General features: G+C 39.1%; 1 protein-coding gene across 1 annotated transcript in view; it reads left to right on the plus strand.

Annotated features, from left to right (window-relative positions):
• The window catches only part of SLC25A26 (solute carrier family 25 member 26), a 68913-nt gene that overhangs the window by 31184 nt on the left and 24674 nt on the right, over window positions 1-13055 (plus strand). Inside the window, exon 2 of the mRNA XM_037743554.1 lies at window positions 3690-3734. Coding sequence (XP_037599482.1) covers window positions 3690-3734 — 45 coding nt within the window. The remainder of the gene's footprint in view (window positions 1-3689; window positions 3735-13055) is intronic.

Genomic DNA, 13055 nt, shown 5'->3' on the forward strand with positions numbered 1-13055 from the left:
TTTTCACTTGTATTATAAATGACTTTGCTACTTATTAAAGGACCATTAGGTTACATTTATTTTAAGATCACAGGATTAGAAGCGTTGATTGGCTTCAAAGATAATTCTAGTCCTACACTTTGTGAAAGGTGAAGTGTACTCATAATGTAATTTTGTGCATTATTAGTGATTCCTAATGTGCCCTTCCTGTTTGCCACACCCGGATTTCATTTTATCTTATCCCTATTTCACCTAGAATCCTCACATGTACTCCTGTATAGAATTATTGCTCTGTTTATTACTAAATGGAACCCATGTTGAATTTTAGCAGGTTTTCCCTCCTCCATCTGTGTCCTTGGTGGTAGCTGGGTTTACTGCCGCTCACTTATTAGTGCCCTGGGTCTTAACAACCTTATTCAAACAAAACGTCTTAAATGGAGGTATTAAATGGGTCACAACAGTGAGCCATTTTCTAACTTTTGGTGCAATAAAATGGGTATGTTGTGTTTTGGAATATAAGACTTCTGAGTGCAGCTATTCATTTTCTTCATCTATAAAACATTTTAGAATAACAGCCTACATCTGTTTGGGGTATAAAATTCCACGTTTTGAAGAAACATCACTGTTATGTAACTTCAAGCCAGACGCAGGGAGGGAGCTAGCTTTCTGATGGGCCCGCGTTGTGTAGACGTTGGGAGTAGTGTTTGTTTTAGCTATGGAGTTGTATTTGCTTACAGCCCATCTTTCACATGTGTAGAACACATTTTCATTATTGTTTCTTCATATTGTAAATGACCACAAGTGTGTGATACAATTTTGACTTGAAGAATATTTGAAAAATTTTTACACATCAGGAATTTATGAGGGATATTTCACTACTAGAAGTCAGAAGCACGTTTAATTATTTAGGCATTTATAGCATATTTAATTACTTTAGACTGTCAATCTTCTTTTAGAAAGTAAAGCTGGGATTTACTGTCAGCTCCCTTTTTAAAATAAATACCCAGTGGAATAGTACTGCCAATGCAAATGTGTTATTTTAAAATTATTTCTTTAAACTGAAGGAACAGCTCAATGAATAACTTTCAGTGGAAGAAATGGGCAAAATGTTTAGCGATAGAATTCAAAATCTAAAGTATTAAGTACCAAATAAGTGCCGATAACATTCAGTGCAATTTGTAGGTGATTTTAATTGATAAGTAAATGATGCCAAGGTGGATTATTACAGTAAATTTTAAAGCTTTTTTTATCTTACAATTTATTTACCTTCTTATTAAAATGTTATGTATTTGTTTTTGAGAGAGGAGAATACAAAGAAGAAAATTAAAGTGATCCATAATCATACTAGCTGTTAGTCTTGTAGGACATATGTTACTACATAATGTAAACTAAACAATTTAGAAAAGCTTTTAGAAGCTTATTACACTGTTAAGTTTTTGTTTTGGTAATTAATTGGAAATGCAACACTTGAGTTTCAGAATGGATAGTGTCAGATGCTTTTATGTTTTTGTGATGATAAAAAACTAAATTTACTCTTATGGAACTTTGATATTCAGGGTGAGCTGGCTGCCTGTTTATGATGATAATAAACTTCTCTGAGACTGTAGCTTGTCAAATTAGTCCAGGCTGTTGACGTTGATTTTTTTTCTCATTTACATTTCCTTCCTGAACGGTAGACAGATGATTTTCTTTCTGTGGTCACTGTTTGTCAAACTTGGGGCCATCAATTGCTGTAGGTGAGTAGGACAGATGATGCTACTCTTTAAATTTCTAATTAAATATAAATATATTTTTTAAAATGCCCTCAATTCACATGAAGGTAAATACCCATTAATTCCTCTGTAATTGGGACATGACTCCCACGCCCACCCACCCACATATAGTAATAGTGATAATGTTCAAAGTCCACATTTACTTTTCCCTTGCAGCTGGGCTGCCTGTGGAATGACAGTAATGGACCCATGGCACGTGCGTGCTGTTGGACATCACCGCCACCAGCACCCACTCCCCAGGCTGTGCCTGGACGTTACTTCAGCTGCTGAGTGGAGTCCACTGGTGTTTAGACATTTTTATCGTAGGAAATATGAGATGGGTTTCTAAGTTTGAATTTCAGAAAATTTAATTAATAACAAATAGATTGTACTGCGGGTGAATTTATATGCAGATAACTTAGATGTCTCCTGGGGACAGTGATAGTCAGACAAGACTCTAGTCAGACTCTCGGGGCTTCTTACCTCCTAGTTGCCTTTAGGCAAGTTACACAGCATGTTTGAACCTCAGTCTCATCAACTATAAATCAAGGAAGTAATACTACCTGTCAGCGTGTGCTGTGAGGATTCAGTGAAATGAAACTTACGAAGTGCTTGTTAGCGGAATAACCTGGCACATGAAAAGTGTTGGTGTTCTAGCCTTTACTGTTAGACAGCTAATTATAAATATTGAACTCTAATTGTATGATTCTCTTGACCACTCATGCTTCGTTACTACAGATGACTTTCCTCCCTAGCTGTGCGTGGGACTTGATCGGCGCTTAGACCCACGTCCCCCTGTGTTTTGTTAGAGCTTCTCCACCTCCCCCAGCATTGACTGACTTGGTGATGCTCCCTTGAGGGGCAGAGGCCTCCCACTCCCACACTGGCTGCTCTGTTCCTAGAGTCCTGTTTTTCAGGTTGGAGTCTTGTAAGTGACTCTGTTCGCCTCCTCTTTCTTCTTTGCCTCTTTTTGCCCTCCGCCTACCCTTGCTCTCTCTCCAGCCTCCTCCTTACTCTTTTTTCCCTCTCCTTTCCTTCTCTGCCCCCTGCCTTCTGTCCTCCTCTCTGCACCCATGGGGACTCTCTGTGTCCCCATCCTCTGCCTCCGTGCTTTCTTCCCCTCCTTCCTGCTCCCTTTTTACCCCTTTTTCCTCTCTCCACTCTCTTTCCTTTTCTTCTACTCCTTTGTCTCTCCCCTTCTCTTTCTGCTCCCCATTTCCTCTCTGTTGTCTCCCCATTCCTCTAACGTTTCTTCCCGCACCTCCCCTTACCTTCCTTTCTCCTCCGTGTTTCTTTTAAATGCTAACACTTTGACTGCTAAGAAGTTACACAGCCTTGGCTCTTAAGCACAAAAATGTCAAGTCCTAAAGTTTTTTTATTACGGTGGGAAATACTTATTTTGTCATTTCAGTAGCTAGACTCTCGTGCTTCTCTTTCCATTTCAAAAGGACTTCACAACATCATTTTATGTCCCTTGGGCTCAAAAAGTTAGAATATCACCAGGCTCAGTGGCTCACGCCTGTAATCCCAGCACTTTCGGAGGCCAGGTCAGGTGGATTGCTTGAGCCCATGCGTTTCAGACCAACCCAGGCAACATGGTGAAACCTCATCTCTAAAAAAAAATAAAAAGTTATCTGATTGTGGTGGCATGTGCCTGTAGTCTCAACTACTCTGGTAGCTGGGGTGGGAAAATCTTGTGAGTCTGGGAAGTCGAGGGTGGTGATCGTGGCACTGCACTCCAGCCTGGGTGATAGGGCGAGACTTCATCTCAACCAAAAAAGAAAATCCACAGACTACAGTTTAACTCTTTGTATACTATACCTGTGAATTTGTTTGATACTAGCTTTGTTATAAAGTTAAAATGAAATAATAATAATTATAGGCTCATACAGTCATAAGGCAAGCTTGGCTCTTTCTTACCTAATTTATTTGATTTTTTTTTTTCCTCTCTCTTTTTAGATTCCTTTTTCTTTGGTCCAGTTTCCCTTATGGGAGTCCTTAAAAGTAAGTTTCTCAATCTGCACATAAAATTTATCTCTAACTATAATATAGCTAATAGTTTGAATGTGGAAGAGTAGAACATAATGTTGACTAGAAGTTTAATAAGTCAAATCTACTAGCAGTTGAAAATACATTTTATGTGTGATGTACTTGCCATTTCAGTCTTTTAAACTTGTTCAGGTGGCTGTGCTCTGAGGAAGTAGGCATAGCAGGGGGCACTGACACCCATAGATATTAAGAAAAAAACTTAACTGTACTTTTTTTCTGTATTGCCATTTTGGAATTTCTGAGCATACCCAGTTAAATTTCATTTTGCTTCCGTCTCTCTCTCTCTCTCTCTCTCTCTCTCTCTCTCTGTCTGTGTGTGTGTGTGTGTGTGTGTGTGTGTGTGTGTGTGTAGAAGTTAAAGAGTTACAGTGAGGGTAAGTGGATGAGGAAAAATGCAAAGCCTTGAATACATGAAGACTGAGAAGACCCAGTTTCCCCCACACCCTATAAAAGGGCCACTTGGATCAGGAGCAGCAGGGTGTCAGGGCTCTGACTGTCCCTTCCATCTTGGCTGCTCACTCCAGCCAGGACTAGATGCCCCCAGAGGGAAGGAGCAGAGTATGGTGAATTGTGAGTCAACCTTGGAGAAGGTCAGTGAGCTGTTTAAAAAACCAACACGTTTTAACCATTAAGGACATGGACATGGGCAAATACTTCATGATGAAAATATCAAAAGCAGTTGCAACTGAAGCAAAAATTGACCAATGGGATCCAATTAAACTAAAGAGCTTCTGCACAGCAAAAGAAACTATCATCAGAACGTTCAGACAACCTACAGAATGGGAGGAAATTTTTGCAACCTTTTCATCTGACAAAGGTCTAATATCCAGAGTCTGCAAGGAAATTAAACAGATTTATAAGAAAACAAGCAGCCACATTAAAATGTGAGCAAAGGACATCAACAGACACTTCTCAAGAGAAGACTTTCATGCCGCCAACAAACATGAAAAAAAACTCAACATCACTGATCGTTAGAAAAATGCAAATCAAAACCACAGTGAGATACCATCTCATGCATTAATAATCACCATGGTGATTATTAAAAAGTCAAGAAACAACACATGCTGATGAGGCTTTGGAGAAAAAGGAATGCTTTTACACTGTTGGCAGGACTATAAATTAGTTCAACTCTTGTGGAAGACAATGTAGTGATTTCTCATGGACCTAGAACCAGAAATACCATTTGACCCAGCATCCCCATTATTGGGTATATACCCAAAGGAATATAAATCACTGTTATAAAGATACATAAATGTGTATGTTCATTACAGAACTATTTACCATAGCAAAGACATTGAATTAACCCAAGTCCCATCAGTGATAGACTGGATAAAGAAAATGTGGCATATACACACCATGGAATACTATACAGCCATAAAAAAGGAATAATATTATGTCCTTTGCAGGGACGTGGTTGGAGCTAGAAGCCATTATCCTCAGCAAAGTAATGCAGGAACAGAAAAGTAAACACTGCATGTTCTCACTTATAAGTGGGAGCTGAGCAATGAGAACATGGACAGAGGGAGAAGAAGAACATAAAACGACTCTGGCCTATTGTGGGTTGTATGGAGAAGGAGAGCATCAGGAAAAATAATTAATGCTCGCTGGGCGTAATACTTACGGGTTGACAGATGGAGCAAACCAGCATGACACACATTTACCTGTGTAACAAACCTGCACATCCTGCACGCATGCTCTGGAACTAAAACCAAACAAAAAAAAAAACCAACACGTCTTTAAAAGCCTGTATTCAAAACATGCAGAGATGTTGCTTTGGTTTTTCACCTTCTCGTGCAGTGATAATGAAAACTTTGGGCAATGATATGAATTGTGTGGGTGTTTGTCAGCATTTTAAAGACCATAATAAAGAAGATAGTAGAGGGCATCTTACATGGTAAGAGTCTTATTTTGTAAGACCTCAATGTTATGTGAGTATGTGCGTACACACATAAATATCTGTACTAGGTTGCAATGTAAAATGTATTTCTCGTTGTGGATAATGGTCCAAAAACTTTGAACGCCCTTTTTCAAGTGAAAATGGTTCATAAATGACCAGGCTGTAAAATATCTAGGTAGGCATTAGCTAATACAAAAATAAAGGAATTACTCTCATAATTTTATAGATTTACTAGGCATGGAGTGCTCATACAAAATCTCTTTCGGAGAATATCATAAAAATGATTTAGACCTGGAAATAAATTCTGTCCAGGTTATATACTAAAAGATACTAAATTAAGAAAAAAACATTAACAGAGTAAATAATGGGATAATAAGTAGCGAGAAGTATTTCTTAAAAGTGATCTGATTTTAAGGAGGAGTAGTGCTCATTTAGTACAGGTTTTTGGGTATCCCGTTTTGTTTGTTTTGCCGTTTCCTATGCGGTGTGTGGTGAAAATAGAGTTCTCGGACAGCATTTCAGGGTATGATGTAACAGCTATCCAATGAGAAGGTCACATTCCATTAACATAACAGCTCTCCTTTTCAGTGTGTGACAAAAGAACAATGAAGCCAACAGCTGTCCAGCAAACAAGACTGACTTTATTAGTGTCTCAATAACCAGCATTCACATAGCTTCTGCACACTCTAACATCCTTTTGCCCTGCAAAGGAATGTTTTGAGGCCTAAAGAAGGAAAAAGCATAGTGTTTGTTTCTTTTCAACATTAAGGACATTTGTAAAATTCTGGCTGGTTAAGAAATGTCCAGAATTTTTCAGAGTAATCATAGATGACAATGCTATGATTGAAAAATTCTCTTTGAGCAAATGTTAAGATGCTGCAATGGTTTTTTTTTTTTTTTTTTTTTTTTCTGTCAAGTCAGGTTTCTTGAGGAATACATAACATGATAAAATTCACCCTTTATACATGCACATTTTTATGAGTTTCGATAAATGTTTAAAACCACCACCATAACCAAAACAGAGAATTTCCATCAACCCAGAAAGTTCCCTCATGCCATGTTGTAGTCGTACCCTTCCTGCACCCACAGCCTCTGTGACCCACTTCTGCAGTCTTCTCTTTTCCAGAACATCATAGAAATAGGTACAGAGTACTGTTATATCATCCTGTGCCTTGCTTCTTTCACTTAATGTAATATTTTGGAGATTCATTCATATTGTTGCTTGTACCAGCAGTTGTTTTCTTCTGTTGCTTTGTAGTATTCCATATGTGTATGGATATGCTACAGTTTACTTATGTACTAGTTTATACACTTTTGAGTTGTTTTCCAGTTTTTGATAATTATAAATAAAGCTGCTATAAATACTTGCATATAGTATTGGTATGGATATAGGTTTTTATTTCTCTAGGTAAGAGGCCAAGAGTAGCATTCCTGGGCCATAAAGAAGGTATATGCTTAATTTTATAAGAAATTGAACTGTCAAGGTGTTTTCTTAAGTGTTTGTACCATTTTGCATTCCTACCAACGGTGTATGAGAGTTCTAGTTGCTCTACATCCATGTCATTTCTTGTCACTATCAGATTAAATTTTTTTTCAGCCATTCTAGTACGTGTGAACTGGTATCTCATTGGGGTTTTAATTTGCAGTTCCCTGGTGACTAAATAATGTAGAGCCTCTTTTCATATAATAGTTTTTAAACATCTGAACGTACAATCACAATGCTTTTGTAGAAGTAGACAGTTTTTGGAACTTTAGAAATTTTTATGTTTACAATTTTATCAATTTAAACTTACTTTTCCAGTCATGGAGAGTATATGAGAAGATATCTCCACTGTGTTTATGTATATATGGAAATATTACTATTTAGGAAATTTTTTCTCAGCCAAGACCAGCACATTGCATACACACGGCACTGCAGGGAGTGAGGGGCTGGAGGTGGTGGCAGCTACGGTTGCCTTAAACTCAACTCTGTCTAAAATCAAAGTCATCATCTTTCTTCTAAAATCATGTCTTCCTGCTGTCTCCCATTTCTATTAATCAGTATTCTGCTGGCCACCTGGTCTCAAGTCTCAGATTAAAATTTGATTCCCTTGTTTCTTTTTCTCCATGTCACATTACTCACCAAGTTCAGTTGACTCGACTGTTGGGATTCTGTGGCCACATTTTACCTGGTTCTTAGTACCTTATCCTTGCCCACATCCTAGTAGGTTCTCTTCATTCTCATCCATTCTACATTTTGAACGTGTGTGATCTTCCCTAAACTTCTCTTTCAGTAACACTCAGGTTCTCAGGAACATGAAGTTGTTAGCACTCAAGGTTCTCCACACCGTGTCCTTGACCGTTTTTTTCAGTCTCTACCTTGTACTTTGTGTATGTGTGTGTGTGCGCGCGTGCATGCAGGCATGCGTGCGTGCACAGAATGTTTCCCCTCCAGCCAGAATAGCCTCCTTACTGCCTCTAAATATGTTCCCCCTTCCCTGTTATCTGACTCCTTTCTGAAACACGTTTCTAACGGTCCAAAAGTGATGCATCATTCAAAGCTCAGTTCAGTGTTTGAGCTCCTGCTTGAAGTCTCCTGATCGAGGCCTCGGAGATTTGCCCTTATTTAGTGCCGATTTGTCTGTCACTGACTCGTATTTAATCACACGCTCTTTTGTGTTTAAAACATCTTACAGTGTTCAGATAAGGCCTTCACCCCTTCCATTTACTAATAAATGACACCTGCTGTCATGGAGCCTCTGCTGCCTGTCCACTCTGTCTGGACATTGTTGCATTTCACAAGAATGCAAAGATGAATAAGAAATGGCTTAATGCCCTTGAGCTGAGAGTCCGTCAGAGCGGCACACAACTCACTGATAACTTAAATGTAGTGTGTCTCTAATTGCAGAATACTCACTTGTCACTACACTACATCATTGCCTTTTTCTTTTTTTATAATGCAGTTGCTTACCAAAACATATTTTAGATGAAAAGGGACAAGACACCAGAAAGAGATGGGGAAGCAAAAACGGTAGATTATCATGTCCAAAGCGTTAGCGAAGATAATTTTCCTTGAAGATTTGTATTTACTTTAGAACTTTATGACAGACAAAAAAAAGAAACACGATAGATTTCATGGTTTTTATTACCTGACAAAGAGCTGTAGCTTGTAATTTTATCTTATTCCTTGGCTTTGGATGCCATCTTTAAACCAACTTGCATGTATATAACTCCATGGCAAGTCCCTTCCTCTGAGCGGCAGCCTCAGATGACCAGCTGCCTAGTTGATATTCTCACTCAGGATGTCTTTGGGTGACCAGCTCAGAACAGAACTGTCACTTTTTATTTGCCTTCTTCCCAATCTTTTCCTTCCCAGTTGTCCGCTTCTCAGTAAATAGCACAGTTGTCTGATGCTTGCTCAAATAGAAACTTAAGAATGATTCCAGAGTTCTGTTCTTTCATCCCTCATCATGTAGCCCATCAAGAAGTTCACTGTTCTAGTTCAAGCCTCTAACTCACTCCTTGTTTGAATTGCTACACTGGCCTCTCAGATGGTCTTCCTCATTTCACTCAGGCTTCCCCAAAATATCTTCTTCACCTGGCAGCCAGAGTGATCTTTTAAAGAAATGAATGAGGTCAGGCACAGTGGCTCATGCCTGTAATCCCAGCACTATGGGAGGCTTAGGCTGGAAGATCACCTGAGCCCAGGAGTTCGAGACCAGCTTGGGCAACGTAGACTCCATCTCTACAAAATGTCTTAATAAAAATTATCTACGAGTAGTGGTGCACACCTGTAGTCCCAACTCCATGGGAGGCTGAGGTGGGAGACTCACTTGAGCTCACAACCTGAGCGACAGAGTGAGACCCTATCTCTTAAAAAAAAATAAAATAAGAAAAAGAATGAAATTAGATCATACCACTCTCTGCTAAAACCTGTCAGTGGCATCCCTTTAAAAAAAGAATAAACTAGAGCTTAAGACCTGGCTGTCACGACCCTGTGTAATCTGGCCTCCGTCTGCCTCATCAGCCGTACCCCGTGCCACCCAACCACTGTGCCCAGCCATGCTGCAGATGCACCAGGGTCCTTACCTTTGTAAATCTCCCTGCTAGAAATATTCTTTCTTCCTTCATTCTATATATTTCATTTTTTAGGTGTGTGATAATTTTTTAATTTTAATTTTTTCCTGTTTTAAAAATTGACAAATAATATCCGTATATTTCTGGTGTACAGCATGATGTTTTGAAATATATAAGTAGTGTATACGTCTTTATCGAGTGTCTACTGTGTGCCAGCCATTTCCCAAGGCCTGGGGATAGTGATGAAGAAGACTGACACAAATAACTGTCCGCATGGAGCGTTCATCCTAGCTCCCCCAGGCCTGTCTCATATCCCTTCCCCATTCCTCTCTCATGTCTCCTCTTTCCGCATTCCTCAGGCCTTAGGGTCACATGTCACCTCAGAGACACATCCCTCCCTTCCTCCCGCCTCCGTAATCATAACACCTATTTATTTCCTTACTAGTGTTTTAATGACTTAGTTTGTTTAGTTATGCACTTACATCACCCGAGTAATTATTCACGGCATCAGTGGTGTGATGAACAGATACTGTATGCCAGGCTCTGGGCTAAGCACGATGCATTCATTACTGTCTTCTTGACACCACACACAACCCAGAGAGGTGAGCCTTGCTGTTAACCCTTTAAAACCAGGGAAGCAGGGCTCGATAAGGTTGTCTCTGCCATAGTAGCCTGAGCACCTTTTACTGTGTGCTGCGTAGCAGACGGGGACTCAGGTTACCAGGTGATTTTTTAGTGATGGTAACAGCCATAATAAAAGCAACAACAGCTCACATTTTTCAGAGCTACAACATGCCAGGCAGTGTAGTAACCACTTTCCACAGATCTTCTCCTCTTCACCTCTATCAAAGTTGGTAAAAAGCTGAGGTCATATTAATAGTCAGCTCATTGAAGGCATTTCTGTCAATTACATTGATTCCTTAACTTGATGACGTGTAGCTTAGAAAGCCTGACCAGCATGTTTCTTAGACCACCTCTCTGAAGCATCCCTTGCATCTGCTAAGCTTGGGCAAGGATTAAACCGTGCTCACTTGAGTCAGTTCTCAGAGACCATCCACGGCGAGCACAGATAAGTTCACAGTAATGAGTTCAGCCAGAACTGCATTTTCCACGTGCTTGTGTTGAACCCCCACAGGACGTGCTTATTGGAGGAAGGAACTATGTCTTCTGTTTATTCTTGATGGTTCTGTCTTTTACACAGCAGGTGTTTATGTAACTATTTGCTAATTGTTTGAAGGTTAGCATCCTTTTTCAAGGTCAGTGCAAAGTTGGATAACTTATCTACATTAACTGTTTTTTGCATTCCTTTAGAGGTATGTTCACAGCCATTAAAGAGTTTTCCCTTTTTAACCATACAGGTTTTTCCTTACCAAGCTTTAAGTCGAAGGTGAGCATATTAAAATTTCCTGTGAGAATGTCATTTTTTTCTATTGTCTTAGTGTGAGACATCAGTTAATAGTGAGGTGTGGACACTCTTAAGAATACTGTCAGGTCCAAATGGTTTTGCTTACAGCTACAGGGTGTTACTAAAGCAATAGCTAGATGAGATGAAATCTTTAAGCTAACAGTATTTCAAGCAAAATGAAAATAAAATCAGTTTGGTTTTGTAAGATAGCAACATTATGCTAATGCTTTTCTAAGATGAAATCATAGCTTTGTAAAAGAAATCAGGGACCAATACATTTTCACTTCACTTATAGTAATAGTTCAATGTGTATAATAATTACTTAGATCTCTCTTTTTTGTTTTATAAATATTTTAAATGTGCAGCAGTATATAAAAACTATTTTCAAGTTTAAGAATAAATAACATTTTTTTCTTGATTCTTGTTTTAAAGATAGTTAAAATGTCTACCATCACCCCACCCACAACATATTTCTCTGATACTTTTAGTGGTATCAAGAAGGTAAGAATTAGAAGATGCTCAGTGCTCAGGGTCTGCAGTTACACCATTTCATGAGACAGGGAGAATCTGGTGACTTCATAGACATGTTTGCTCAGAACATAGTTTCCAGTAAAAACATCGTAAAGATTGAAAGGGAGTGGTGAAAGACTGAAAATGCCTTTGTGTCTGATTTTTACCACACTAAGCTAGTAGTAAGAATTAAATATAATTTGTCAATATGGGAGAAACTACCTGAAAATAAGAACAAAGTACATTTTAGGTCAGGCACAGTAGCTCACACCTGCAATCCCATCACTTTGGGAGGCTAAGATGGGCAGATCACTTGAGGCCAGAAGTTCGAGACCAGCCTGGTCAACATGGTGAAACTGCATCTCCACAAAAAATACAAAAATTAGTGGGATGTGGTGGTGTGGGCCTATAATCTCAGCTACTTGGGAAGCTGAGATGGGAGGATTGCGAGAACCCAGGAGGCAGAGGTTGCATTGAGCCAAGATTTCATCACTGTACTCCAGCCTGGGCAACAGAGAGAAGCCCTGTCTCAAAATAAAAGTAAAAATAAACTGAACAAAGTACATTTTAAATTTTCAGATCAGCAGTCAAAGCAGTCTGAGATACTGTTTAAGATTTTAGCAAAATCACATGATGAAGCAGGCATCTTTTAACAATTCAAAAACTATAAGAAAGTTTGAATTCTTAATTTGCACCTTAGAATGTATGGGATACACAATAGAAAAAGAATGAAAACTCCTCAGCATCCTTGCATTCAAATTATAAAGGTAAGAAGCAACATTTTCTGGTTTCTAGAGCAATTGAAAGAGTTCCATATAGGGAATGTAAGAATTGGAAAAGCATGAAACTCCTACTTTTAGGTGAAATTCAGTGAGTAAACAAAATGTTTTGGAAATGTTTGTATTTTATAGTTTGGCCAAGGAAAAGATAAATAGAGATGGTGGAAAAAAAGATGACAAGACCAAGTAGGGCAGGAAGAGTATCGTGTATCTGAAAGGCCCAAGAGGGTGGATGGAAGGAAAGGCTGTGGCTCCTGGAGCCCTGGCCCCCTCTCCCAGCTCCTCAGTTAAGAGCTGGGTACCCAGCTGCCCAGGCAGCCTGCTGTGGTTACAGTTGTGGAACCAAAATGGTAACACCCAGCACATTCCTTACAGGTTCTCTTATTTAAACTAAAGGTAAGATTTAACCATGGCTTATGAGTGCCATAGCCTGGAGGTAGTGGGCTAGGGTCCTTTGTAAGGAAATAAGAAGCAGCACACCAGAATTCCTCATTTCTTTCTTTTAGGCATTTTTCTCATATTTATGCAAGTTTGTGACTGAAATGAGAAAAATAGAATCCATCAAGATAAAAGGTTCTTGGGATGAGTCATATCGACTTCTTTTGGCTGAGACAAAGTGTGAGAAAAGA

This window comes from Cebus imitator, unplaced genomic scaffold (genome assembly GCF_001604975.1).
Source record: "Cebus imitator isolate Cc_AM_T3 unplaced genomic scaffold, Cebus_imitator-1.0 Scaffold147, whole genome shotgun sequence".
In the NCBI taxonomy this organism is placed as follows: domain Eukaryota; kingdom Metazoa; phylum Chordata; class Mammalia; order Primates; family Cebidae; genus Cebus; species Cebus imitator.